Below are 27,340 nucleotides of genomic sequence, written 5' to 3' on the forward strand. Positions count from 1 at the left end.
GACACCTTCCATCCCATCAAAGGATAATGGGGTGCAGATTGCCTAAGGAACAATTTTTGCTGGCTGTGTCTCAGCATCCTCCATTTAGAAGCCCTCTGAATGGGCAGAAGAGGGTAGTGGCATTTAGCAGAGGAGACATGTCAAGATTCTCAGAAAAAGAAGGTCCGAAATGGGCTTCCCTTGACATGAAACTTTAGTCAGTCATAGCCTGCTAAAGGTCCTCATGAAGAAAAGACAGGTGGAAATACATATAGGGCACACAAACCACGCTGGTGAATTGCAATCAGAGGTCCTCCTATCCCAGAATAAATTAAAACCAGATTTTTTTGTTTGAAACCAAAGATATTTTCTGTTCACTCTATGCTTCATACATTCTGCAGTAAAGCCTGGCAGTGTTTGCAGCCTTGTTTTCATTATGAAATCTTCTATGTGAGAGCTGGCACTAAGGAATGCTATGAAGCCACATTGTTTCAGTTTTGTTTTTTGAAGATTCATGAACCCTCAAAGATCACTTCTAATTTTATCTAACACAGCAAATGAAGACCATCCAACATTCCATGCAAAATAAAATACATTATTGGTACTTAATTAATAGTAAAAATAGTACTGCTATTAGTACTACTATTAATAGCTGATATATTAATAGTTTAATGTTAATCTAGTAGGGTTTGTTAAAAAGATCTGGACTCATGGAAATATAGTTAATTTTATAAGTTTTGATGTATTTACAGTTTTTTGGGTTTTTTTCTTTTCCATGAAGAAAAATGAAAGTCAGTTATTGGGTGTTAAAAACACCCCCACAGAATATCAAAATACATTCTCATATGTTTACTGTACTAATTAAAAAAATAGGGTTCTACAAAACAGCTTTATAATTTCTGTAAGATACCCAATAGAAGAACAGAAGAAAGCACAAAAAGCTTTCACCTATCTACTTTCTTCTCTGCTTGAATGAAACACACTCAGCTATTTCTTACCAGGTGGAGCTTTTTGTTGAAGAACAGAAACACTGTATTGTTCAGCATCAATTACCAAAACATATCCTTCTTTACAGCCCATGTATATTTCTGAGGTTGCAGTCCAGCAGTGGGCAGTGGGATGCACTGAATTCTTAACACAATTTCTAGGCTAAAACATGAAAATAAACAACTTTAGTCAACAATTGACAAATACCTATACAAGCTGTTATATACATTTCAATAGAAGAAAAAAAAAATCATTACTTCATAGAGTCTGACATCATGTTTAACATCAGCATTAATTTGTTCAGTCATTTCTTCACTGAAGCCAGTAATTTGACAAAGAACACTCTCCAAAAAAGTATTTCTGAAGACAGTGGTGGAGAACTCACTTCTTCTCTAGAAGCTTGTTTATATGATAAATTATATTTTCAATTAAAACCTATATTTTTTAAAATTTGCATTTATATGTATTTATTCTTCAGCACTTGCATCTGTTACAATTTTATCTCTAGCTTAGAAATCCCTCCAGTATCTTCCCTATCCTCACAAAGATATTGAACCACCATAACAAGGGCATTTCCCAAACTTTTAATGATAGAATTATGATGAAATTTAACACAGTGAGTCCCTAGAGGGTTCTTTAAATGTCATAAGGGCCCCAATTTAAATGGTTGCTTATTATGACCTCACCACAACAAATGTCTTTCAAACTGCTTTTTAGAATATTCTTCCACTTTATAGCCAAAACGTGAACATGTGATTCTTGCATATCAGGCAGTACTAAAACACATTTTGTTTGAATAGCTTATTTTATTGTATAATCCAAATTGCTCTGTAAAACAGCTCTGTCAATCTTTGTGTCTTCTGCAAATAACTGCTAGAAATATCCCTGACATGGACTTCCCATGTGCCTTGGATTTCATTTCACTAAAATAACTCTCATAAATCTGTCCTCCATAAAATACAAAGAACAGAACTTCTCCAGCAAATATTATTAAAGACAGAGAGTGGCCTGCTCAGATACAGCAGTAACAGAGGTCATAAAAATACCATGTCAGAAAGAACCAGATTAAAGAGAATTCAGGGAGGGGAAGAAGTGGACAAAACACAAGAAAACTTTGGGAGAACATTTAAAAGAGAGGATTCAAATCACTGTGCATGTGTGCAGAAGTGGTGAGGATCACTAAACAATATGATGGTTGAAAAAAAAAGAAGGTTCTATAATTCTGTAAAACACCTGCTGTCTCACTAAAGGTTCTATAAAAAGAGGAATATGGATGGACTTGTGATGAAAACACAGGACAGAGATTCGTAAGTACCTACGTTTCGTTAGCAAAATATACCAAGCCCTTGTTATATGGTTCTGGGCAAGTAACTTACATTCTATTTATGCTTACAAAGCATTTTTAGTTTCTCAGGGGAAAAATGTTACAGAAATAAAGTATATTAATATTTACTTTATAAATCAAATATGGCTGACAGTAAAAAATTTATAGCAAATAGGACTTTACATCACCCAGAGAAACATCTAATATAGGCATTTTCACTGATTTTATAAAGCTTGAACATCACAAATCTCTGGGAAGCTTGTACCTGAACTTCTGCAAAACGGAAGCTTTCTGGGTAAATACAATTTCTGCAGTGTTCCTTGATGCAGCTGCTGCCATGACTGTCTTTATACATAAAAATATACCAATCGTAGGATGAGATTATGTAAATCCCAAACCAGGTTGCTTCTTGGACTGTGCATTGGTATGGTGGTGCATAATAATAATAACAACAACAACGATAATAATAATAATAATAATAATAATAATAATAATAATAATAATAATAATGCTGTCTGGTTTTTAACTTCTCTCCCTTTTGAGCAGCACCTCATCAGGGAAAAAAAAAAATCCATGATGGATCCTTGCCACAAAATGTTTTATAAAAAGACAATGGAATAAAATTGGTGCTAGAGATGAAATCGATTCAAGTGGGCTTGATTGTCCCACTCTGCTCTGCACTGGTGCTGCCTCACCTTGAATATTGTGAGCAGTTTTGGTCACTGCAATATAAGGAAGATAATAAACTGATAGAGAGTATCCAAAGGAGGGCTAGGAAGATAGTTATGGGTCTAGATGGGGAGCTGTATAAAGAGCAGCTGAAGTCACTCGGTCTTTTCAGTCTGGAGAAGAAGAGACTGAGAGAAGACCTCACTGTAGTTACAGTTTCCTTGTGAGGAGGAGGGACAGACACTGATCTCTGTTGTGCGGTGACAGTGACAGGACCCAAGGGAATGGCCTGTATCAGGGGAGGTTCAGGTTGGGCACTAGAAAGAGATTCTTCACCAGAGGCTGGTTGGGCATTGGAAAAGGCTCCCCAGGAAGTGGTCACAGCACCAAGGCTGACAGAGTTTGGACAACACTCTCAGGGACAGGGTGTGACTCCTGGGGATGGCTCTGTGCAAAGCCAGGAGTTGGACTCGATGATCCTTGTGGGGCCCTTCCAACCCAGCGCATTCTGTGTTTCTGTGGTAAAGCACATTTAAAAGACTGTCATCTAGAAAAATCTCATGCAAGAAAGAGAAGGATGGCAAGCTGTAGGATATTTCAATTCCTTTCCCTCTGCTGCCCCGCTGTGGTTACACTCGGGTACATAGCCAGTCTGCTGGAGTATGGAACACTGACACACTTCCAAGAAGCAAACAAGTGGACTGGCAGTGGGCTTGCTTTTCAGGGCTGGGGTGTTGGAAAGAAGTGGTTAACTTGACAGGACATAAGTATGTGATTTCCCTCCAGTGTCAGGACTTAGAAGATTTAAGAGTGCTCAGTTTTTCTGCTCAGTTAGAGATGGAGTTTATGTGCACAGGCATGCCTGGAGAGAATTAGTGCTGTAAGGCACAATAAATCCAAGTCCTAAAAAAAAAGTACTCAGCTACCACATCCTGGAGCAAGGTGAAAACATGCCAGAAACAGATGCATTGCCTCCCAGTGCTAAACTATGAGTAGAACCTCACAGTTTAGTGCACAGGAAACAACATACCACCACCACAACAAAAGGAACAAGAGCCTGTATTTCTGAAAAAAACATTTCATTTCTAAATAACTTGTTGTTCATTACCTACCAATATTGACAACCAAAATATACTCATCTAAGAAAACTGGACAGTAAATAACTATCAAAATATTTACCATATAGTTTGAAAGAAAAGGAAATCTTCAGTGAAGACTATCTGAACAGGTTACTCTTACTCCAGAAATATTTCTATGGATAAGGAGAACATAATCACATTGAAGATGCTAAAAAGAAATGTAGGTTTTTCTGAAGGCAGCTGGAAATGCTAAGACCCTATAGAGATCTCAAGTAGATATATCTAATATGGTTGCAAGCACAACTTTTCCATGTGGAAAAGTTCACAATATGGTTCTACAAGTTCAGGCATAAGAACCTACTATTATTGAAAAGAATGACATCCATTCAAGGGCAAATTGTATTAAGCCTCCCAGACCTAATACAGGAACTGCTTTTTCTCCAATACTTCTTGTATTTCCTTTACAGAATAAAGAACAAAGTGGTTTTGCAGACTTCATCATCTGCATATAACCTAAGAGACAGTAAGGCAGAATGGCAAGGCCCTAGATGAGCATATATTATCTTCACTTTCGAAGTGATTTCAAATATGAGCAGTTCACATGTATTTAGAATCAATAAAGGATATTTTTTATAGTTCTTAATTGTCCTGAAAACCATAGGAAACTAGTTACACAGTTAAAAACCTCTACCATTGTGAAAGCAGGAGGCAACGAAAAGAAGATTATATTAGGAAAATGTAATTTCCTGGTTTTGTTTTTTGATTCTACTTCGTACACTAATACAGAACTCCCATTTGTCCATTGTGAAGATGTAGTATATAATGCCAGTGTCATCTTATGCATTCTAGTTTTGGTGTCTCATATATATCACAAGCCAGCAAATAGAAACTGATGGTCCAAATCTTAGAAGAGAATCCCAGATTTGCAAATTAAATGTTTTCACACTTCTAGTTGGTAGTCACATGAAAGTAAATTTCAAACAAAATGAGAACACTTTTGAAGCCTCTAAAAAGAGGCATCTCAAGGGAGGATAAGAAGTAAATAATGGCTGGAAAAAAGCCTTCAATGTTTCCATAGCTTGAGACATTTTCAATGTCAAAAAGAAAACAAACCCAAAGGGAAGGAAGTGATGGTTCCTATCAGTTTAGCATGGGAATAAGTTTTCAAGTTTTCAGCAGGTCATTTTAGCTTGGGCACAGTTAGATGCTGACACACTTCATATTGCTTCTGGGACACAGATCCAAACCTCCACTGCACAGATATATGACTGTGCTAGGACCTATGTCAGACATCCCACCACTGTACTGCACCGTGCAGCAGCACTGTGCCTTCTCAGTCTCCTGGCAAAATGGACTTCAAAAATATTGTTGAGGTAACAGATCCACTTACTGGGTTGTACCTATTTAATAAGCATTAGAATTATGAAGTTATTAACACCTATTTGTATAGAAAGTATGACTTGGAATGGTAAAAAGGAAAAAAATTCAGTAACTACCACAAATGTTTCTGCTTCATCTCCTTCCAGTCCAGCAACGGCTGAAACTGGCAAATCAGGGCCATAGTATGGATCATCATTACGAGAAGGTGGGAAAAACAATTCCTCACGAGGACTCACGGCCCCACAATCATCAGGGAGTTCCACGGGGCTGTGAAAAGGCAAAAGATACAGTCTGAAGATAAGAAATATGAATAGTAAATGCTGATACAAAATGTAGAAGCTGTTTTCAAAATAGGTTTTATTTCTGCAAAAGTAATGGAGGAAAAGTGAGTATGCCTATGTATTTACATATGCATTCTGTAATGCCAAAAGGCACAAAACCCTTCAGTATTTTTTTCAGATCACAAATTAAGGCCTTGTTTATACTTTCATTAATGTAACTGTGTAAGTGGCAACATGTTGATTACATTAATAGTTAAACACAGGTGGGAATGGTAGAGCAGCTGCCATCTAGAAGCATAGGTTTTATATGTCAACGACTCCAACTTGAGTGATATAAGCTACTTTTATACCAACCTCAAAAAACATTTTGGCATAAATAAATTCTAGTATTACTGTGCTCAGTGAATTGCATTGATTGAGGCATCCTCTCTGGACTGTAAATTAGCCACAGAAGTTGGAAATCACATTGAAAACTGATACTGCTTTTGGTACAATTTGTGATAACAACAAGATACTGTTTAACTATGCTTACTAGGAAAAATTTGATCCAAATTTGATGGTTTCATAGCTACAAAAGCAATGCTCAATATAGCAAATTTACAGAAAAGGAGTCCAGGCACTATCTTTATTCAGTCACACAGCTTTTGATCAAGGCTGCCAAAGCAGCTGATTAGTATTAGCTTCATAGTGTGTATAATCTGGTCATGTGAGTACTAAGACATGAAATCATAAATTTAATTCACTTGATTGACTAGACAGATTTATAATGGTTGTAATTTAGCAATTACTGACTGCAATTGCTAGGTGAACTAAGTGGGACTAAATCCTTTGCAAATAGAAGTGTGTTGATAGTCTTTGTTATTAAAATGTGCTTGTAGACGTTGCTCTTAGCCTGAGGGGTGTTCCACTCACTGTCCTGTAAGGTGATGCTCGTCCTTGCTCCTTTCAACACGCCAGATGGTAACAGAGCTCTCAGCAACAAAACACAGCTGCTGCCAATTCATGGGGTTAAAACTCAGAGAGGTTCCTGTTATCCCTGGCTGAGACTTACTGCACAGGAGGATATTTTCTTTCCAGTTCCTTCATTACAGAGAATAAAAGAAAATAAAATCTGTTAAACAGGTAAAAAAACATTGAAGCCAAAGGTCTGGATGTGGTTAGGACTGGTGTTCAAGATCCAGTTTAGAAAACAAATACTTTGTCACTGACAAAAAATTTCTGCTGTCAAACAAGTAAGGTCCTCTTGAGAATGCAAAGGATGTGGTTAATTAGCCACACGTAAAATTATTACTGCTAGAAAATGATTGAATAACTGACATTTTAGAAGCATTTTCAGGCACTCCCTTTTGTGAAAAGAGCAATGGTCACGAGAAATGGATTTTTTTTTCATTAGCTCCATCAGTGACTACTAAAATGGGCCCAAACAATTAACTCTTCAGCACCCCAGCCTTGCTTTTCCAATCTGTAACATAATGACTGTAATGCTTGCAGCTGGAAGGTGTGATAATGAGGAAATAAACCACATTCAGTCTATGACTATCTAAGGATTAATTACCTAGGTAATACAGTAATTGTGTTGTGAGTGCAGACCTACAAGCTATGGCTGTATTAACAAACCTGGGCACAAACCAGAGCAAAGTTTGGGGGAGGGCTGTTATGTATAGCTAAGAGAAGCCTGGGAATCTGCTTTCTGCTGACTTTTCTTTTGTCCAGTACAACCTATTTTATGTTCTCCTCATCTAATTTGCATATTTTTCAATATACAGAATAATATTTGATGGCATTTGCATTTTTAGGTGCTATCCAAGAACTGATTAACATCATTTGAAGAAAATGGTTAAAACTGTTTCTTAATTTATTGGACAATCTAACTGACTATTAATCTAAATAACATTTATAGCTCTAGTATTTGTCAGTGTTGCTGAGAAATCTAAAATGCATACACTGCTGTAAATGGATTCAGTTTAACCCCTTAGCCTGGCTGTAATAAATTCACTCACGGAAATGATCACGAAGCAAACCATGGTTAACACTTATAGCATATGCAGCAAAAGGGAATTATTCACACATATGCAGTAGCCCTCATTAAAATTACAGGAAGCTATAAATTAAAATTCTGACTTTTAAAGATTGGAGCACATCTTGCTTTCTAAAGATCTGTCAGCATGTTCTTGTCTCATACCTACCAGATAACACCAACAGGGTTTTATAGTAGATAATTCACTAAGATCTGAAACTATGGTGAAACATATCTGAAAAGGAATCTGACATTATGTTTCTCCTTTGAACAGAAAAGAATAAATATTAGGGATAAAATATCTCAGATGAAAGGCAGCTTTTAGTTATCCACAAGCTCTTTATATTTTGAGACAAACATCTTTAAAAACATCTCTTATACCTCTGATTCCAAACTAGCTGCTTAAAATACTGAGGCTGTGCAACTGTCATATAGACATGACATCTAATGCTCAACACTGTGATTTCTGACATCTGTACATACAAATATCTTCAATAAATGCACACTATAATCCAATCACCAAAATGAAGGTCCTGATTTCACAGTAAATTCAAACACCTCTGTTCAAATTATTACACATTCTAAGCTTAATATTCTAATGTAATTGTATTTTGTTACTAAATTCTTTGTGGCTTAGGATGGTTTTTATGACAACTACCTGCTGATAGTTGTAACATCCTGATTCAAACTGGTTAAAATTGTTTGGCCTTGGAAATCACTACTACTTTAAAGCATTTAAACATTTCTAGGTATTTCTTGTTTTAAGAATAATCTAGACAAGTCTTTCAGGATAGTGCTTTTTTGTTTAAGAGCACACAATGAACACACTGAACCATGTGTGTTACAAGTGTGTCAGCTGTCAGAGCCTGTGTTGGTTTCCAGTGTGATATACACAGACATCCTTCTTGAACTACTGTGTATGATCAGAGTTCACAGCAAACATTATTATTCTTCATAAGGGATAAAGAAGAGGCATCCATAATAGTATCTACTCTCATTACCAAAGTTCTGAAATTCCAGGAGTTTCTGCATCTTCACTTATAATTGTACAAGAAAAGATCTTCAGTAACCTGAGACTATACCGACTATTCCTTACATGTCCTCCCTTGCCTTTCTCCTACTCCACTCTCCCCATTTCTTTTGAAGTGCACAGACTCCACAGTCAATGGGAGCTTGCTGGCTGGCAATGGAGGCAAGAGCAGAATTGTATTTTACAGTACAATTAGAATATTAAATACTCTACCTTTCTGTACCTGTGCTGCATTATATTTCACATCAATAAGCAGAAAATTATGATCCAACCCAGTGATCCAAGTTAGTGTAATCACTGAGCAAAATTATAAGCCTGACCTAAGATCAAGCAAAAGTAATTAAGAGGACCACTGAACAGTCCATGGGGACAAACCAGTGCAAATCAGCTTTAGAACCCTTTTCCTCTTTTCAACAGGCAACTGTCTTCCACAAACAGCATGGTGCTCAACTTCCAACAGTGAACAGATAATTAACTGATGCTGGAAGATCTGGAAGCACTCCAAATATCAAAATTTGGAAGAAGGTAAAAGATAATTTTGCTACTGCTAACAGCCATTTTGACTAGTGTCTACTAATACTAGAAAAGAAACAGCAATTTTGGTACAGAAAGTTTGCAGACAATGATCAGTCAGGAAAAAAAAACAAAAGAGATTAAGGAAACCAGTATGTGTTCCACATTCGTTAGCTTAATCTATGTTATAAGAGTAGTCACACAAAAATATGAATTAAATACAAATGGTATAAGAGAATTTTTTTTACTCTTACCATACTGAAAGAACAAACTCTGGGATTGAAGAGTAACTGGCCAGATATGGGCCTCTAAAACTAAATGCAAGCAAGGTATAGTCCAGCTTAACATCACCTGAAATAGAAAAATGAAGAACATGGTCTTTGATTGTCCCAGACTTTATTTGATAGTACCACAGATACTCTTCTCACTTCATTTATATCCATTTTAACTCTAAATATTCTTCAAGCCCTTGATTTCTTTGTTTCACTGCAGATTATTCTTTTGATTTGATCATAAAAATGTTCCTTATATATCATTGCTTGGAATTTTTTCAATTTTCTTTCCAATAATATCTTGAAATTGTACAGTATTTTTCTCCAAATCCATGAAATTTTTTGCAGTCATAATTTTATTCATATACATGAAAAGGCAAGTATCATGATCCTCATTTAAATGGCAAGGGAACTGAAACATGAATAGGGTAAGCAACTAAACCAAGGAGAGAAATTACATGAAGGAGGCAAAAACATACATTAGATTCTGGACTCCAAAGTTTAACTGCAAGAACCCTCATCCCTCACATCCCAGATTTCTCCTCTGGCTGTCAGCAGTCTGCCTGGGAGTCTACTGCAGTATGACTTATTCTGACTACATTTTCCTAAAACTAATTCCATTTAACTCCTTTTCTTTTCCTTTTAAATTAGCTTCATTATGCATGGTCATATTCCTCCCTAGCTTAAAAGTAAGTAAAAGTAGTGCAGTGGAAAATTCCTTCCACTGCTTTCTATGAATTTCTTCATGAGGCAGTTCCTTGTCACATGTCCTGTGACAGGGACAAACAGTCTCTGTTTTTCAAGTCTTATAAAAAAAGCCCCACAACTTCAGAAACTGACGATTAAAGTATTGTTTTAATGAAATTATGATGATGAGGGTTACCACATCACTACCTTTTAATTCTGTCAGTTTACTCAGTTCTGGAAAAGTGTAGATGTGTATGAGGGGATTCAGCTTCCGGTCGGAAAAGGCCACCACTTGACTGCTGGCATTTGCTGCAAAGGCTCCCACCTGGCCACTCTGGCACTGCACTGCTCTTGTCTTCTTTGTTTTGATGTCCAGGAAGAGAATGTAACTACCACAAGGGTAGCAGACAGTTTGATTGTTGACAAAGGCCAAGTTCTTGTTTGAGAATCCCTGAACCCAACTGAAAATAGAGCAACTGGATGTTAAAACATTAATCAGACAAGCATTTCTCAAAATACTGTGCAAAAGGGAATGTTGTAGCCTAAGTTACCTGAACTGATGATTGGGATTTGTTAGGCTCATCCTCATATCAGTGTTGCAAAACCACAACAACTAAGATCTGGTATTATGAGTTACTAGTTCAGTGTTTCCAAAAACATACAGTCAATCTTACCCTGATGGAGCACAAAGGACTGCCATAAAGACATGGAGAGATGCTTTTATTTCTTTTAGTTTTCACTAAAAATAAAGTCAGCCAAGTTCACAGGTTCTGGTTTCGTACTCACATATCCCAGCAAAGGGCATAGCTTCATTTGTTTGAATTGCAAGGGTACAATCTATACTTGGGACCCAGCTGTGTTTGCTTAACCTTTTTGCACTTTCACTGTTCATCTCATACACTTAAAATAAAAAATATAAAGGTACAACTTCTGTTTAAATGAAGCAAACCAGGAGGACTGTTCTGCTTTAAAGACTCCAGTACTTTAAGATGGTAAACCTTTGGAATGTAAACAGGATGTGTTACACAAGGACTGAAATAAATTACCGAGGATTAGTCTGTTCATGAACTTACATGTCAACAAATTCATAACTGCTTGCAGATGTTTTTACTTTTCAAAAAGTGTGTGGAGAAACATCAGAGTTGTCTTACTAAAGGGATTTGCATTTACCACCAAGTGAGGATGTCAGTTTAGGCTGCTGGTACCATGGCAGGAAAGTTCCAGCAGTGTAAGAGATACCCTCTGTACATGCTGTTAGGATCCTCTCTTTGAATCATCATTCAGAAACATACCATCTGTGATCTTTTTCCAAATCGGAGAATTTGACTGGGAGAGACCTTTGTTCTCTGCAATGACCAGAAGCATTTTTACACTCTTTTCACAAACATAAGTCAATCATAAAATCAGCTCAGTTGCTGATCCTTTGTACTCTTCAGAGAACATGGTACTAAAGCCTCAGTACTCTCATACTTAGGAATGTTTTAAAATTACTGGTCTTGAGATAAATTTATGTCCTGCAATAACTTCCCATTATCTTTTCTGAAGAGTTTCTGCTCCTGGCTTCTTTTGCTACAGAGGAGTCAAGTGGAGCCAGAGAGGAGTGGGAGCACTGACAATGTGCCATGAAAGCCATGGCAACAGAGGAGATATTTCAGCTGATAATGTTTTTCTGGGCCTTCCTTCATACAAGAGCAGGTTGTATGGGGTACCATGGCACATGAGACCTCTCTGAACAGGCTTACAGAACTAGTTCTTTGCTTTTCTGCAGCATTAGGTCTGAATCCGTGGAAATTAAGTATTTCTAACTTCTGTTTGTGGAAGTAAAATGGAATCTAGAAAACTTGTACACCGGGATAAGTTAATGGGGTGACAGTGCAATTTATCATTCCTATACATCCAGTAAAGGCCTAAGGGGACAAGGGCTCAGGCTGTTATATATAAAAGAGATAGACAGACAGACAGACAGACAGATAGATAGATAGATAGATAGATAGATAGATAGATAGATAGATAGATAGATAGATAGATAACTTCTTTACTGTGCAAGCGACCATGAACTGGAACAGGTTTTTTTCAGACACGCTGTGGAGTCTCCCTCACTGGAGCTTTCCAGAACCGTGTGGATGTAATCCCATGCACCATGCTCTGGGATGACCCTGCCTGAGCAGGGAGGTTGGACCCCATGACCCACTGTGCCCCTTGAACCCGCCCGACTCCGTAATGCTGTCATCTGTGCCCGCGCTTCTTTCTCTCTCCTCCTGCGCAGTCCTGACAGCCCCCAACAGCGCAGCCTCCCTTCCTCTCCCTGTCTGACCGTCCTATCCAAGGAGCCGCCGCGGGGTGAGCACAGCGCAGGACACGGCGCACCCCACCCGGGCTCGGGAGTGTGTGAGGGGAGTGAGGGGAGTGCCGGCCGCCCCCACCTCACTTCCAGCGCGGCCTCCGCAGCTGGGGCAGGCCCCGGCGCCATCGCCGCCGCGAGACCCCCGTGCCCTGGCAACAGCAACGGCGGCCGCCATTGGCGGGGCTCGGAGAAAGCAGCTGATTGGCCCTCCCTCCTGCGCCAGCCAATCAATGAGCACGGGTGGGTATTTAAGAGCCCAGTAGGTTATGCCTTCTCTTACCTGGGTAGCGGGAGGCGTGAGGCTTTTGTAGGAGATCTTATTGTTGGTAAGGTGGGGTAGTTCTGCCCCCTGAGCCACTGCAATCTGGGACCTTTTAACATGGGCAATCATTGCTGCTGAGTCTAAGCAGGTGCTGAATCAAGTGCAGGAGTGCATCAGCCTCGGGGGAGAGAACGTGGGTTCTGTCTCTTGGTTGCCCTGTGTGTCCCTGCACCTGGTCCAGTGCCATCTGCCTGTCTCATTGCAGGACAGCTGTACCTATTTCCTCATTACCTCTTCTGTCTTTCTGGGGTCACCATCCCTGAAGGTGTTCAGGAGGAGTCTGTATCTGGTGGTGGGTGATGTGGTTTAGGGGTAACAGCTGGACTTGATGAGCTTGAATGCCTCTTTCAACCTTGATGATTCTGTAATTCTGTAAGGTACAAAAGTTCTTGGACTGTGTACAATAAAACTCCTCCAGCTTCAGAGTGAGCTGAGGTGTTTTCCCCAGGGAAGGAGAAAGTACAGCTGCAGCCTTTCCCTCTGTACTTGAAGCTTTTAGCCTGGTAACACAGTAAGAACCTCCAAGTATTTAAAAAACAGATTTCCTTTTCTAAGGGAGGATTGTTATTTATAGTGTCTTGGTTGTGTTAGCTTGCTGTTACTTCCCTGTACAGTGGCAGTATGCACTCGCAGTGCTAAACAGCAATGAAGGGAAAGTGGCATTTCTGTCCAGAGGCAGCAGGACAAACCTGTTCTTTACCTCTTGTCTCCACAGACACCTGCATGCCAGGCAACACCAGGAGAGAATGAGGAAGTGGGTTTATTTTCTTTGGTGCTTCTGAGAGCCTACTGTACCATGTAGGTCTTGTGATGCTGGTTTGAGTTCCTACATGCCTGTCTCCAGGCTGTGAGTTAGCAGGCTGCCTGTGTGTTTTGTAATTGCTATGAGAAATTTCAATTTAATTTCCTCTATTTTCATAACCCAAAATTTTTCTGAGCCTTTCCTAAGGATAGGTACTTAGAGGAATAAGGACTGTGTCCTCTAACACAGCTGGGTTTTGTTTTTTTTTATGGAGGGAGAAATTGTGTTGTTGGCAAAGAACACCTTATGTGTAGGTTGTATTTGCTGAGGGCATGGTAGACTTGTGCAACAAATTACCACTCCCTTTCTGTGCTGAGCTGCTTAATATATGTAATCAAGCAGCAGTGACTCAACAAAAATCATGTTCCTCCATTGTAATGGATAATGGTGTCAAGGTCATGGTTATGTTACTAGTGACTATGTTGGTGTTTATCTGCAGGTGAGATCACCACAGAAAATATTGGTCGTTGTGATCAGTTGTCTGAGGCCCAACTCAAGTGACAAAACCAAACCAGGTAGGACTCGCTGCCTGTGCAAGCATGGATCCACTGATGAGGCTGGAGAATGCTCTATTAGCCTTGGGAGATTGGGATGCTTTATTATCCTCTTGGGAGCCAGAGGAGATTGTATTACTGGGAAGGGCCGGGGTTTTCCCTCCCTTTGGCAAGAGTTGTGCCAGCCCACTGGTCCCTACAAATGTGCTGTTTCCTATTACTGTACAACACCAACCAGAAGATTTGTGTGTGGAGCCACAGGAAGGGAATCACTTTACCTCTGTGGTCAGAGATCAGCTTGGACACTGTGTGAATATCATTAAGAGGAAAGCACCTCCATTTCTGTTATTATACTACAAGGAAAGCTGGTACAAGGAAGGCCCTGGTGCCCTAATCTCAAGTGAACAGGGCGCAAAGGGACAAAGACTTCAGTCTGTGCTTTGGTTCTTTCTTTTGCTCTATGCACACAGTGATGCGCCCACAAAGCTCCTGTTTGCAGAAGCAAGCATGAATCCATCTATAAATGCACTGTAGTAATTAAGTTAAATCTACCTTTTTAACTTGTCTGTTGGGTTATTGTCTCCTCTTGGGGTTTTTATTGTGGTGCAGAACAGCTGCAGGAGAGATAAACCCTTCTTGTTACCCTCAAGGTGAGGTTGGATGGGATTTTGGAGGGTGGTAGGTGATGCAGGGGGAGGCACTGAGGGGAACCTGGTACTGCTTATAAATACCACTGGCCCGGGAGGTGGAGTTCGGCCGTGGGTGTCCCGTTCCCACGGGAATGCCAGAGGTGATTGTGCAGCTCTTTGTAAACAGAGAGACAGGGAGAGCATTGAGAGCATCTAAACAGGGCGGCAAGCTCTTGGGGTCAGCGGCGCTCCCGGGCCGAGGGGGCGGTGGGAGGGAGGGAAGGGAGGAGAGGCGGGGCCGGACACCCGTCCCCCGGCGGGCGGTGCCGCGGCCCGGGGGCAGGGCGCTGCGGAGGGGCAGCCACAGCTCGGAGCCCATCGCGTCGGAATGTCGGGCGATCACTCCCGCAGCCTGGGCAAGGGTAAGCGCCGCGGGGCCGGCACAGCTCCCCGGCCGGGTGAGTGCCGGCTCAGCAGACAGGCCGGACAGTGACAGCCGCTCTCCTCTCCCCTCAGGCAGCGCGGCGCCGGGCCCTGTGCCCGCGGGGCTGCTCCGGCTCTACAGCATGCGCTTCTGCCCCTTCGCGCAGCGGACGCGCCTGGTTCTCCGCGCCAAGGACATCAGGTGAGCTCCTGCCCGCACCCCAGAGCCCGCAGCCAGCAAGAGGCGGGCCTAGCTGCCTTGATTTCCTGAATTAAACATCCCTGAGCGGAAATGATGGAGTGGCTTTCTGTGCGTGATTTTGCTCTAAAGCTTGAATAAGTAGGCTGTGTGTGAAATCGGCTGCATGAAGGCCCAAAGTAAAAACAGCAAGCTGATTTTCTTTTATAATTATGGCTTGTGATAGCTTGCCCTGAGTAAATGTGAGTAGAGACATAACATATGCTGGTTTTTTTTGATGTGAGTGGCCGTGAAAATTCTGGAAGCTACGAATATTCGGTGTTTCTGTTGTCACTGCCCATCAAAACGCACTAGTGAGTGACTGACCTTTTTAAACGAGGAAATGTGTGGTGTTCCTTATTGTCTTATTCTGGTGCTGTAGTAAGTTAACGAAGTTCAGTGCTTGTGGTTTTTCTTTTTCGAATGAGTCATGTCATTTCAGCATTCTTGAGTAGGGTCTAATGTCTCCGTCAGGTACAGAATAAAATTACCTATTTTTTCCATCTTTTTCTGGTTCTTCCAAGGCCTGCCAGTGGTTTGTTAACCAACATAGGGCTGGGAGTTCATGTTAGAATAGGGACTGCTAACAGGTCTCTTGATAGTAAGATGAGAGTTAGCTGTTTTGGGTTTTTTTTATGTGGATTTTTTTTTTTTTTTAAGAGCAGATGCAATCAAATTCTGGGTCAGTTTAATTCTGTTTTTATTTAATGTCTTTGGACTGATTTTGGAGCTGGGAGGTTTATTGTTGCGTAGTGATTTTGGAGGGGTTTTATGGCTACCTGGATGTGATAGTTGCCTTCTGGTAACTTCACAGTTGTTTTGAAGGTTAGCTGTGTTTAGCAGACCTTTGGGCTTACTAAGAATTTTCTGGGATCACACATATAACTCGGCATCTAACTTCTATTTTCTAAATATAGACATATTTCCCATATATATATTTATCAATAGCTATTTGCCTTTACCCCAAGCACTTGTTCCGTATGAGGCCATAAGTTGGGAAGAAGGAAGGATGCTCTCCTGATTTGCTCTGTGGTGTAAGGGCAGCTTAAGGTTCAGGTGCATTTTTTAATTGGGGTGTAGCTCATTTGTAATCAACTGCTTCTTTCTTAGACTGCCCCTGAACTCAAATGTGATAAGTGTGCTGAGTTCTAATCTTTGTTTTTAGTCTGGTAGTTGGGTGCTTGTTAAATTAATAAAAGACACGTATACTGTCTGCAAACAACTCATAGCAAGTCAGTGCATGCTGTCTCCAGTAAAGTGTGGCAGTATTTCTGTGTCAAAGGATTAATCCTGCAAACAACTTCAAAGAAAACAGGAAAGTACAGAGGTTTGACGGCTGAGCCTCTCAAGTACTGAACTATTGAGGTGACTGCATTTTACCATGGTATGAGGTAGACTGGATCAGAACTGAGCCTGTCTGGGTGTTGTTTCTTTTGCTCTTTTAGCCATGAAATAATCAACATCAATCTGAAGAACAAACCTGACTGGTACTTTGAGAAGAACCCCTCTGGGCTGGTTCCTGTTCTGGAGACCAGCAAGGGCCAGCTGATCTGGGAGTCCCCAATCACCTGTGAGTACTTGGATGAAGCATTTCCAGGGAAGAAGCTGATGCCTTCAGACCCGTATGAGCGAGCCTGTCAGAGGATGCTCTTGGAAGACTTCTCAAAGGTACTGTGTGGAACAGAGTGGAACTGTGTTTCTGACTTCACCATTGCACCAAAAACTGCAGCTCTGTTGCTGATGTTGCTTTCATCCTTTAAGGCAGGTTTTGTGTCTGGGATGAGCATTTAAATAAGCAAGGGGATATTTGGGGCCTTTTGCTGTGAGCACATATAATCCACTGTGTCTCCGAATTGCTCTGAATGTGCAAGGATGGATGCGGGAAGGCATCCAAGCAAGTGCAAGTTTGTATGACTGAGGTAGGGTTTTGAGCATCCTACAATAGAGCAAAAGTTAGCAGACCAAACCAGCTGAATATGTGAGATCTGTGAAGTGACAATAGCTGTATTTTTTTCTGATCCTTTCTTTAGGAAGTACTGTGTGAATGCAGGATGTGGGAAGTGCCTGAGGAAGCCTAAAACCATTGACAAGAGATGGCATGTGGCTGTAAACATGGGACTTTGCAGGAAGGCTGGTTTTGGCTCTCATTTGGGGTTGTAGCTGGTTGACTGGAATTAAACTCTGTACTAGCATGTGATTTGAGGAGTCTAGGAAGTGAAAGAAGTCACTTAGATATGAGACAGGAGAGAAAGAAGCAGAAGATGCAAAGGAATGTGGACAAAGTAGGGAAATAAGAGGGAGAATATATTTGCAATAGGTCTTTGTAAATAGACCAAATGGAAAGAGGGAAGTGTGTTGCAAGAAATAAAAATGTGCAGATGGGAAACACTCTTCACTATTCTCTTCTTATTACAAGATTAAAATTCCTTACTGTTTGTATTCATTCTTCCTCTGGACTTTTGCTTGCCTATTATGAAGTATAGAAGATTTTTATCAATGGACTTTATGTAACTCTTTAACGTCAAATCTCTTAAGATTTAACTTGCATTTAATATCTTAACATCTAAGTTATTTTAAGCTTTGAGTGACTAACTTGTATTCTTGTAATAGGTGCATTAAAAACGCTGTATTTTCCTTTATATAGATAACACCCTTGCTTTTCAAGCATGTTTTGGCAGTCAAAGATGGACAGGACACCACTGCACTGAAAGCAGAGATTGCTGAAAAGTTTGGCAAGCTTGAAGAGGTGAGAGTATTTCATGATAATGAGCAGATTACCAGCCTTTATATGTTCCTTTTTTTCCTTTCATGCTGTGGCCTTTGGACCTAGATGTATCATTCAGTTGGTAGTTACAAGAAGAAACAATCTTTCAATTTATTACCCTCAGCCCAGGTTGCACAAGAGCACCATTAGAATAAATTTCAAGTAGCAAAACTGAACTTTATCTAGTTAAACTAAACTTTAATGATAAAGACTGTGTAGACTTGTAGAGATTTTTGAATTATAGTGGACTGCTGTTGTGTTGGATATCTTTGTTCTACTTTAAGTGAAGGAGACCTTGCAGCATGTACTAAGAGCAAGGGCTGAAGAGTCTGACTTGCTGAAGAGCATGTGTGCTGAAAGCAGTGCAGATACCTTGGTGATGACATGAAACCTTTTGCATTCTGGAGCTTATCTTTAGGGGTGGGTGGAAGCAGAATGTAATGTGTGCTTTGTAGAAATCCAGCCCTGGACCATGTTCTGCTACTGGTGGTGTAATGCAACTTCAGTGGAGCTCCATTAAGTGTCAGGTGGCTTTAATTCTGTATTAGCCACTTGACAGTCCATGTTAGTAATGGTTCTTGGCTAGTCTGAACAGCTGTTGGACTTGTCTTTGTCATAAACCTGTTCCTTCTTCCTTTAGCAGCCATAGCCAGTGCTTGGGTGGATCAGTGAAGAAGCATTCCTCTGGAATAGTTCTGTTTTGGTGCAAAGCTGCCAATAATATTTTAGTACTTTCCTAGTTCTCCTAACAGTCTGGTGCATTCTGCTTTCCCATCCCCTTGGGCTGCCAAAACACAACTGTTTCCAGAGTAGTCTGGTCCATCTGATCAGACTGAGGCAAGATTACTGTAGATGATGAGTTCCTGGGGAAAGTGGTGTGTTTCACTTCCCTGAAATACAGATGTATTAAACATTAAAGAGGGATTTGTTATATTACTACTACTTGTTTCTGTGGGATTTTGGTTTCTTCTCAGGGCCGTGTTTTCTCTGGGATACTCCCTCATGGGGAGTCTCCTTTATCTCAGTTCTGTTTCAGGAAAGATTCTCCAAAGGCTTGTTTGGTTCTTGTTCCTTGTGTTTATTCATATATAATTAAAAGACTTGGCAGTCCCCCCTGGACTTTTTGCACAAGTTCAACCCCCATAGCCTGGCTCAAGTAGGCTTTAATAGCACAAAATGCAGTTCTTTTATCTTTAGACTTAGTTTTACACAATTAACAATAGACACATAAATTATTTTTCTTAGTGACCCAATGACCTATCATCACCTGTATGCTGCACTGTGACATTTTCTATCCAATCACCTGTTACTACCTAAAAACCTCTAGAAGAAGAAAGAAGGAAAAGAGACAACACCCTAAATCCTCCATCTTGTCTTCTGCTCTCTAAACTAGCTTAAACTCTAAACTAACTTTTTCACCCAGTGACTGAAGAAAACTCTCTAATCTACACATTTACACTTTTAGTTTTTCTATTTAACTTTAACAATTGTTTTCATGGTGTTATATGAAATTCAGTGTTTTCTTGGATGTCAGAGCGTGGCATCAGAGACAAGGGCACACACTGTGTCTGATTCCAAAAGGATTAACCTTCTTCCTGCTTGATTAATACTGCGAAATAACTTGATGTTCCTTCAGTGTCTCTATTTTACTATACCCTGAATGATTTTGCAACAGTAGCTGATGGTCAGCTGTGCATGGGAGGCCAGAGCAGAGCCGTAAGAACTTCCCTCAGTGTATTGCAAGAGATTCCCAGAGGGGAAGTACTTTGGAACACTTCTGTTTTTCGATTTCTGCTGCCCAACAGAGGGGGCTGTGTTCCTATCTCTGCCCCTGTGCAGCTGCTGGTTCTGCCAGACACCTGGGAGCTCAAACAGCTCCGTGATTCCTGAAGGGCTGTTTTAAAATTTTTACTAGATCAGGGGGACAGGGAATAAATGCCATGAGTGTATAGGGTGGTGTGTGTCCAAACAGAACAAGATTTGTAAGGTCTTTTGAGTTCCACCTTTAAAACTCCAAAATGCCTGAAAATAGAGACACTAATCTAATGAAAGAAAAGAACAAGCTCTGGAGGGTCATTAAAGCATATTAAACTTGGATGACCATGGCACGTAAAAATGCACTGGAGTCATAAATATAACAGGAGAACTTGCTGCATGCTTTGTGGCCCTGCTTTCTGTGCTGACCTGTGAGGAGGATCTCTTTCTGGTGTAAGTTACACTTGCTTCCTGTTGCCTTTGCACCTAGAATCAAATGCAGTTTGAGATCTAATGATAGAAATGCTTCCCTGACACCACTTGGGTCTCAACTGCCATGGGAAGAGTCCCTGCTAAAATGGTGCTCTAATTTAGCAGGATGATAAATTTAGCTGGATTTATTGCTCAAGAAATGCATGTGTGCTGCTGTGTTCAATTAGTCTATGCCATTTATGCTTTATGACAAGCAAGAAGTCACAAACATTCTGTGCTGAACTCCTCTGTTTGTGCACATGCTGCAGCTTGCTAGTGATTCATATTTTGTGACAGTTTTTGAACCTCTGGAGAAGAGCTGAGCTGTAGTATTAAGCTTAACTGTACTGACTAGCTTTGACTGCTAATACTGGGTGCACAAGAGAAAGACTATCTCCTTCATTTGTTCACTGATCCCTGTAGTGTGCCTGCCTTCCTCTGTGCAGTGGGGTTTTTGTGTAGTGTTCTGCTGCACTTTTCCTTTGGGGGGCAGCTGACATCTCTCACCCTCCACAGGTTCTGTCCAAACGCAACACGGTGTTTTATGGTGGGGACTCAATCTCAATGGTTGACTACATGATCTGGCCGTGGTTTGAACGTCTGGAAGCATTCCAGCTGAAAGAGTGAGTACTTTGCCTGGCTTCTGGTGTGTTCTGAAGTGCCTCAGCATCAATATTCTTGGTGTGCACTGTAGCAGTGGGCCACTCTTGAGGGCTGCTGAGGAAAGCTTGTATTGTGTTGCAGTTTGGGGTAAGCATCCTGCTCTAAACTGGACATTGTGCTGGGACAGAGAAAGTAGAAAAATGGAAGTGTTCAAGCTGTTTTGTTTCCTTGATGCCCTCCAAATTTTCCATTTGCGTTACTCAGTCTCTTCCTTTTTCCTGTAGCTGTTTGAATCATACCCCAAAGCTCCAGCGCTGGATGGAGGCCATGAAGGAGGACCCAGCTATCAAGGCTACAATAACTGACCCACAGACATACAAAAACTACCTCCAGCTGTATCTGCAGAACAGCCCTGAGGCATGTGATTATGGGCTCTGAGGTGCCAGTAGGAACATACTGGTTGAAGTGTTAGTGCTGTTTCTCAGTGTGGGATGTCAGTTTAATTTGGTTGGGGCTCTTCTGTGGTTGCATTTCATAACAGGGAATAAATCTGTGCTGAAAAAGTTGAGAAACCTTCTGTGAACTCCACTCCTTCCTGTTGGGGGAAGGATGTGCTGGCTTCAAGCAGGAGATGGAAAGTCATTGTTGGCCATGAATACTGCATAAAGGAAAATGTCTCTACTGAAGAGGTGATGGTCTGTGATCTCTGGCCTCATTGTAGGCATTGTAGTGGGCAGTCCCTGAACTGATGATGTTACCTGATTTAAAAATTGTTGTACCGGTGTCTTGAAAATGAATAAAAAGCAAGCAATGTTGTCTTTAAACAATTTTTCTTTCCTGTTTCTGGGCAGCTATTAGTCACTGGACTGGTTATACAGAGAGAGAGAGAAGCAGTGAATTGTAAAGGCTAAAACATAGTGTGGCATGTGAAGTTAAGATATGATTCCTATTGCAGACTGGTTATCTCTTCAGACAGCTCTACTGCCAAAACATTCACTTTGCAGCCCTGCCCACCTACCCCTGCTGAAGTCATGTTTGCAGGAACCATCTAGTAAGAGCTTGCAGAGAGTGTATGGTTATAATCCTTCTCTGCCCTTCTGCAGTACTGGTGTGTTTATTCCAGGTTCTAACCTAAAGGCTGGAGTAAGGAGTAAAGCCAACAGAAACAATATCCTGAGCAGAAGGACATTTATTTTCTCTTCTCAGAATTTAAAGCATTGCTCTGCTTGTTGAGGTGTAGGTAAAATGAGAGAACAGAAGTAAAAGGAGTTTAGTCAGAATGTTATGCTGGTGATGTCTGGCTGCTAGTGAAGGAAAGTGTGTTCTGTTTCATCAGGTAAGTGGCAGGATCAGAGCTTTTTAGTTGAACATCTTTGGAGCTATCCTGTATGTTAATACAGCAGTGTGGGGACAAGATTATTTGAATCACAAGCAGTCACAGGAAAAACTTCCTCTCCTGTTTTTTTTCCCTTTTCTTTTTTCCTGCCCACATCCATGACTCATTCTGATGTTGCTCAATTCTGTATGTCTGTCAGACCACTAGCAACCCAAACTAACCATAATTCCAGGGAGTTAGCACACAGAAAGAAATAAGGCAAAGCAGCGTGTCCAAGGGCAGGGCTGTGGTTCCTGTGGGGCTGAGGTGGTTGTCATGAGAGAGCCAAGACTGCTCCCATCTGCTTCCCATTGCAGTGAGGTGAGGTAGCATAGCAGGATGTGGTGGCTCATGAATTTCATGGTAATTGTGATACCGGGAGTCTTGGAGCTTTTCTGGAGGAAAAGACTGATCTTTTTCCTGTAACATCTTCTGCCCTGGCACAGTAGCTCTGAGGTGGTGCATGCTTGTGTAACGTCATGTAGGACAGAGAATTTGATGAGGAAAAAAGAATGAGCAGGAACAAGTCAGCCTATGGCTATTGGAGGCGCTTGTTTATGCTCTTGCTAACTTTAATTCAAACTATGCAGCTTTTCTCCTCCTGTTTATCTTTGTGGCTTTTAAACACATCTGGCACTACTTCGAGAAATAATAATTGTACTGCTGTTGCTTCCATAATACTGCAGTTTTTTAAAAGGTTTCCAGTTGAGATGCGATGCTACACATGTTTCATAGGTTGTCAGAGGACCCAGAGGAAGCTGAGAGCTGTGAAGTGTTGTCAGGATGTGGATCTAGGCCCTTTCATTAGATGAAAGCAGGGTTTGAGCTTTATAAATCCAATGTCTCTGAAGTAGTGTTGGTGGGATTTCAGTGGCAAACTTCCAAAAATTAACTGCAGAGCATTTTGGTTTTATTAGCAGCTCTGCTCTCTGTAGGGCTTGTTAAAAGTTGTTAGGATAGTGCTAGAAATATGTTACAGTTTTCTCCAATGTGTTATTTGTCTGTGTGTGACAATTAGGGAGCTCCAGTAATAGGTTAAGAGCAGAGATCAGCATCCAAAACCTGAACTGGCTCTAGCCAGACCGTGGTAACCCAGATACTGTGTTATTTGAACAGAAAGAAATTCTCTCCCTATCTTTATTTAGTGGCTGTAGTGTACCATTATAAATGTGCTACTTCAGCAAAAAACCAAAAGTAAAATGAAATACTCTGCCTTATAATTTACTATTAAATATCTATGTTCTAAATCCCCAAGCAGACAGCTGGGGTCTTGAACTCATTACAGCACAGCAAGAAATGCAGGCCTCAGGCAAAGTGTTTCTAATGTGGTAATGAATATGCAATACTGGCCCAGTCTTGAAAGGAAAAGACAAGTTATGTGGAATGGACTGGCTCTCTCCTTTCAGAGTGGATGGGTGTGAAAGAGCCATTTTCATTTTCAGTTTTGGTCAGCAGAAGAGAAAGATGGAAGTCAGTAAGGAAAGGATCAAGCAGATGAGCAGCTCTCCCCTTTGGTCAGAGTTCTCCTTAAAGCCTTCTGTGGATCAGATTGTACAGTAAGTACAGTCTTTAGTCACCTTCTGCTCCATGTTTTGCCCTTGAAAATTGTTAGTGCTCTTGCTTTCAAAAAAAAGAGGGTGCTTTTTTGGTTTTTTTTGTTATTGTGCCACTAAATTATAACTGCTACTAGCACAGGTTAAAAAAGATAAATTCGGTGTCAAGCAAACAAGGACAGTCTGTCTTATAAAAATAGTGAGCATAGTAGCATGATGGATAATAGATACTTCAGGTTTACAGGGCACTGGGCCCTGTTCTGTCCTGCATTTGTAGCATGTCCCTATATCTTTACTGACATCCTTGAGGTGTTTGGTACCCCCAAACAAGACGTGGTCCAGCGTTTGTTCATGATAATTTTAGGATCCCTTACATTGAAGCTAAGAGAAAGGCTGAAGGGAGACAAAACAGAACAAAGGAATGGGAATCCCAGGTTCTCAGATCTGGGAAGTTTTGATGAGTTTTGGGTAAGTTGAGTGGGAACCTGGGTGAATGGGACTGCAGCTATAACAAAAGGCCCTTGCTTGGGGAAGTTGTTGAGAAGTTTCTGTCTAGGGAGGTATTAAAAGGGCCAGTGGTTCTTGCATTGAAAGTGGTAGCAACTGGAGATACTGGTTTGAAAAGGTTAAAAAATTGTGTACAGCAGGCACCTGGAACACCTCTGTCAACTCCACACAGATGCCTGTGGATTTGTTGCTTTTTCTAATCAAGAGAAAAGGACATCTCAACTTCTTGCTGTGTTTCACTTCATCTCTGTTTCTTGTCATGCTTCATTTAGCAGCTGTCTCTCCTGCTCACCAGACAGGCCTGGTTGTGAGTGCATGCACTGGGGATGTGATGTTGGCACAGTGTTACATGTCCTGGGACTGCTCTCCCCAGTTTTCCACTGTTGTGGTATCTGTAATGTTCCCCTGCATTAGCAGGGTTTGAGAACTGGCTGTTTCTTTTCCTCTCTCCTGTCTTTACTAGTAGCCTGATTATTTTACAGTCATTCCTCAGACACAGATTTCACTTCAGAATGGCTCATGAAAATACAGTCTCTAAAGTCATGAGGTCAGGTGCAATTTTACTAAATCACGCCCATTTTCTGTAAGATGGAAACAGTCTTTTCTACTGCTGGTCCAAAGCCAACAGGGATGGCTGTTGCTGATTTATCTGAGTAAAGTAATAATGCTATGTGATGTCATTAGTATTTTTTCCCCTTCTACAACACTTTGATTTACTAAAACAGGAGTTTCAAAAGTTGTCAGTGAGATGCAACTGTGACTGGGGTAGCATGTGACAGCTGTTTAGCAGTCTGCAATAACGCTGTATCTGAGTCCAGGAGGGAGTGAGAATGCAGCTGGGATGAAGGGGCTGGTGTATGGAGCCTGCACTGTGCCTCTCACAGCATCTTCTGGTGAGCAGGAAGCAGCTTGTGAGAACTGCAGCATGTGCTGCAGGTTTGTGTCTTAGAACCACCACCCTTGGCAAAGCTGATGGAAAAAGCCATTTCTCCAGGGGAAAGGGAGCCAGGAATAGGGGCACTGAACCACCACAAGCTGGGTAGGGAACAGACAGTGTTTCCTGTAAGCTGCAAGCCGTTTGCATGAGTCACCTATGTGACTGTACAGCAAAAGCATAGGAGGGCTGAAAAAAAAGGAGGAAAAAAGCTGTCAACTTCAGACTGCCTGAAGAGTCAATGAGAACAAATTGAGACATTATGAATTAACACTGTTGTTCCTGCAGCTCTCTGCAGCATTCCTGCTACCCCAAAGGATGCTTTTGTGCCTTTCATCCTGTCACTCAAACCATCCTCAGATGGGAGATCTCAACAAGAATGTGCTTTGGGCCAATCCACAGGTTGGGGTGTGGATGTTTTTTTCCCCCTATACATTCATCACAGAGCTCATTTCTGTGCCTGTTTAGGCTTGGAAACAGAGTTTGTCTCCTTTTACTTGTAGTAATTAAGGCATGGTGATTAATCAGCTGTGTGTCCTTGTGGGAAGACGGCTCTGATATAACCTGTGTATTCAAGCCCACAAATTAGGTGCCTCAAATCCTCTCCATATGCTTTATGTGTCTTGACTGTTCTGTGCTGGTCTATCTCTGCCCTGGATCAAATCTTTCACTTCCAAAGCTTTGCCAGGTGTGGCTCTGGCAGGGGAGTCAGTGTGGGACTATGGTAGACAGCTGCATGTGGACAAGCCTTGCTTTTCTCTAGTTCTACAAGCAGGAGGTTTGTAAAACTGACGTGATGTGATAGCCCTGGAGGTGAACTGAACTGGCAGGAATATCCTGCCGAGAGTGCATAACACCTCTGTTCTGTGGGAATGCCTGTGTGATGGAGGCCAGGAAGGGCTGCTCTGGATCATCTGTCCTTACTGGGACAAAAACCATCCAGGGCTGCCCTGCCCGGTGTCAGCAGGCAGGGATGAGATCTGGAACATGTTCTCAAGCTAAGCACCATCTCCCTGACGATTTGGGCAATCCCTCTGTGCTGTCCCAGCAGAGGGCTAGAGAGCAAGACTGAAGGTTGGGAGCCAGGGAATGGATTTCTTGATGCACCTGGGGAGGTGAAGTGACTGATGAGTCAGGCTGTGTGCTGTGGTTACTGATCCCAAACCTGCCCAGGTCTGCCCCCTGGGCCTGTATTGCACTGTGTGGGATGCTGAATGTCACACTGCCTGCAGAAATGTTACTTGGACTTCCAGTGGTGTTGTGTCATGGCTCTTCTGCAAAGTAGGACAGTACAGACAGAAACTTAATCTTGTCTCCTTACACGACTAAATCTTTGAGTTGAAACTGTTAATGGCTGTAGGCCCACCAGTAGATGCAAAGATAGCTTCACATCTAAAATAGTCTCCTTTTGCTGCCGAGTGCCTAAGACACCTTTAAGAACTTAAATGGTTTTATTTTTATTTTTGGGCACAATTTTTAAGGTAGTGCCACAGTCAGACATTTTACAGGCACTCAAATATCTGAACAGGCCATATTTAAATGTTTCACCTCAGCACTTTCTGTGTTTCCCCCTGAGAGCAGATCAATAAAACTAATACCTTTTATTTTCTCCCTCCTCTCACATTCTGTGTGAGCTCTGGTTTTAGCGAGACAGACTTATAATTACTTGTAAACTCAGAGCCTTTATTTGCAGAGGTGCTGACTTTGAATAATGACTGAGAAGCTTTGTTCTGTGCCTCTGTAGCCAGAGATTTTACTTCCAGCAGTTGAGGAGTCTCAGATGACACTCTTAAATGTAACAAACCTGGAAAATAAAGTCTCTTTGGAAACACACTGTAACATTAATTGATCCAGAGCAGGGGCTTGCTTAGATTTCCTTTTCGAGACCAGACTAGTCCAATAGATATG

The 27,340-nt window shown here is 41.3% G+C and overlaps 2 protein-coding genes across 7 annotated transcripts in view; one reads left to right on the plus strand and one right to left on the minus strand.

Moving 5' to 3' along the window:
• The window catches only part of CFAP43 (cilia and flagella associated protein 43), a 42,303-nt gene extending 29,567 nt beyond the window's left edge, over positions 1 to 12,736 (minus strand). For all 3 annotated transcript variants that reach the window (XM_088059639.1, XM_088059638.1, XM_088059637.1), the window contains exons 1-6: positions 12,642 to 12,736; positions 10,426 to 10,679; positions 9,514 to 9,610; positions 6,612 to 6,779; positions 5,535 to 5,685; positions 978 to 1,128 (exon numbers count right to left, since the gene is read on the minus strand). In XM_088059639.1, coding sequence (XP_087915765.1) covers positions 978 to 1,128; positions 5,535 to 5,685; positions 6,612 to 6,779; positions 9,514 to 9,610; positions 10,426 to 10,679; positions 12,642 to 12,688 — 868 coding nt within the window. In that variant the 5' untranslated portion in view covers positions 12,689 to 12,736. The remainder of the gene's footprint in view (positions 1 to 977; positions 1,129 to 5,534; positions 5,686 to 6,611; positions 6,780 to 9,513; positions 9,611 to 10,425; positions 10,680 to 12,641) is intronic.
• Positions 12,737 to 12,848: 112 nt separating this feature from the next.
• LOC102106672 (glutathione S-transferase omega-1) lies at positions 12,849 to 21,890 on the plus strand. 4 transcript variants are annotated; one of them, XM_088059641.1, is made up of 8 exons: positions 12,849 to 12,888; positions 13,600 to 13,682; positions 14,126 to 14,201; positions 15,326 to 15,434; positions 16,916 to 17,138; positions 18,115 to 18,216; positions 20,977 to 21,083; positions 21,348 to 21,890. In XM_088059641.1, the coding sequence occupies exons 4-8, from the start codon at positions 15,376 to 15,378 to the stop codon at positions 21,499 to 21,501; spliced, it is 645 nt and encodes a 214-aa protein (XP_087915767.1). In that variant the 5' UTR covers positions 12,849 to 12,888; positions 13,600 to 13,682; positions 14,126 to 14,201; positions 15,326 to 15,375; the 3' UTR covers positions 21,502 to 21,890. The 4 variants fall into 4 exon arrangements, with proteins under 4 accessions (XP_087915767.1, XP_087915766.1, XP_087915768.1 ...); XM_088059640.1 differs by lacking the exon at positions 13,600 to 13,682; XM_088059642.1 differs by lacking the exon at positions 12,849 to 12,888 and having other exon boundaries at positions 13,601 to 13,638.
• Positions 21,891 to 27,340: the final 5,450 nt, after the last annotated feature.

The sequence above is a fragment of the Pseudopodoces humilis genome, chromosome 9 (genome assembly GCF_049639895.1).
Source record: "Pseudopodoces humilis isolate 2021_Gansu_Grassland_sample_001 chromosome 9, ASM4963989v1, whole genome shotgun sequence".
In the NCBI taxonomy this organism is placed as follows: Eukaryota; Metazoa; Chordata; class Aves; order Passeriformes; family Paridae; genus Pseudopodoces; species Pseudopodoces humilis.

What these genes read in the sequence shown, in the direction of transcription:
- LOC102106672 (XM_005520717.3), top strand. Translation starts at nt 15,198, where the DNA reads ATGTCGGGCGATCACTCCCGCAGCCTGGGCAAGG. An exon ending in TCTTGGAAGACTTCTCAAAG is followed by an intron (nt 17,139 to 18,114) that starts GTACTGTGTGGA and finishes TCCTTTATATAG; the next exon opens with ATAACACCCTTGCTTTTCAA. An exon ending in AGTTTGGCAAGCTTGAAGAG is followed by an intron (nt 18,217 to 20,976) that starts GTGAGAGTATTT and finishes CACCCTCCACAG; the next exon opens with GTTCTGTCCAAACGCAACAC.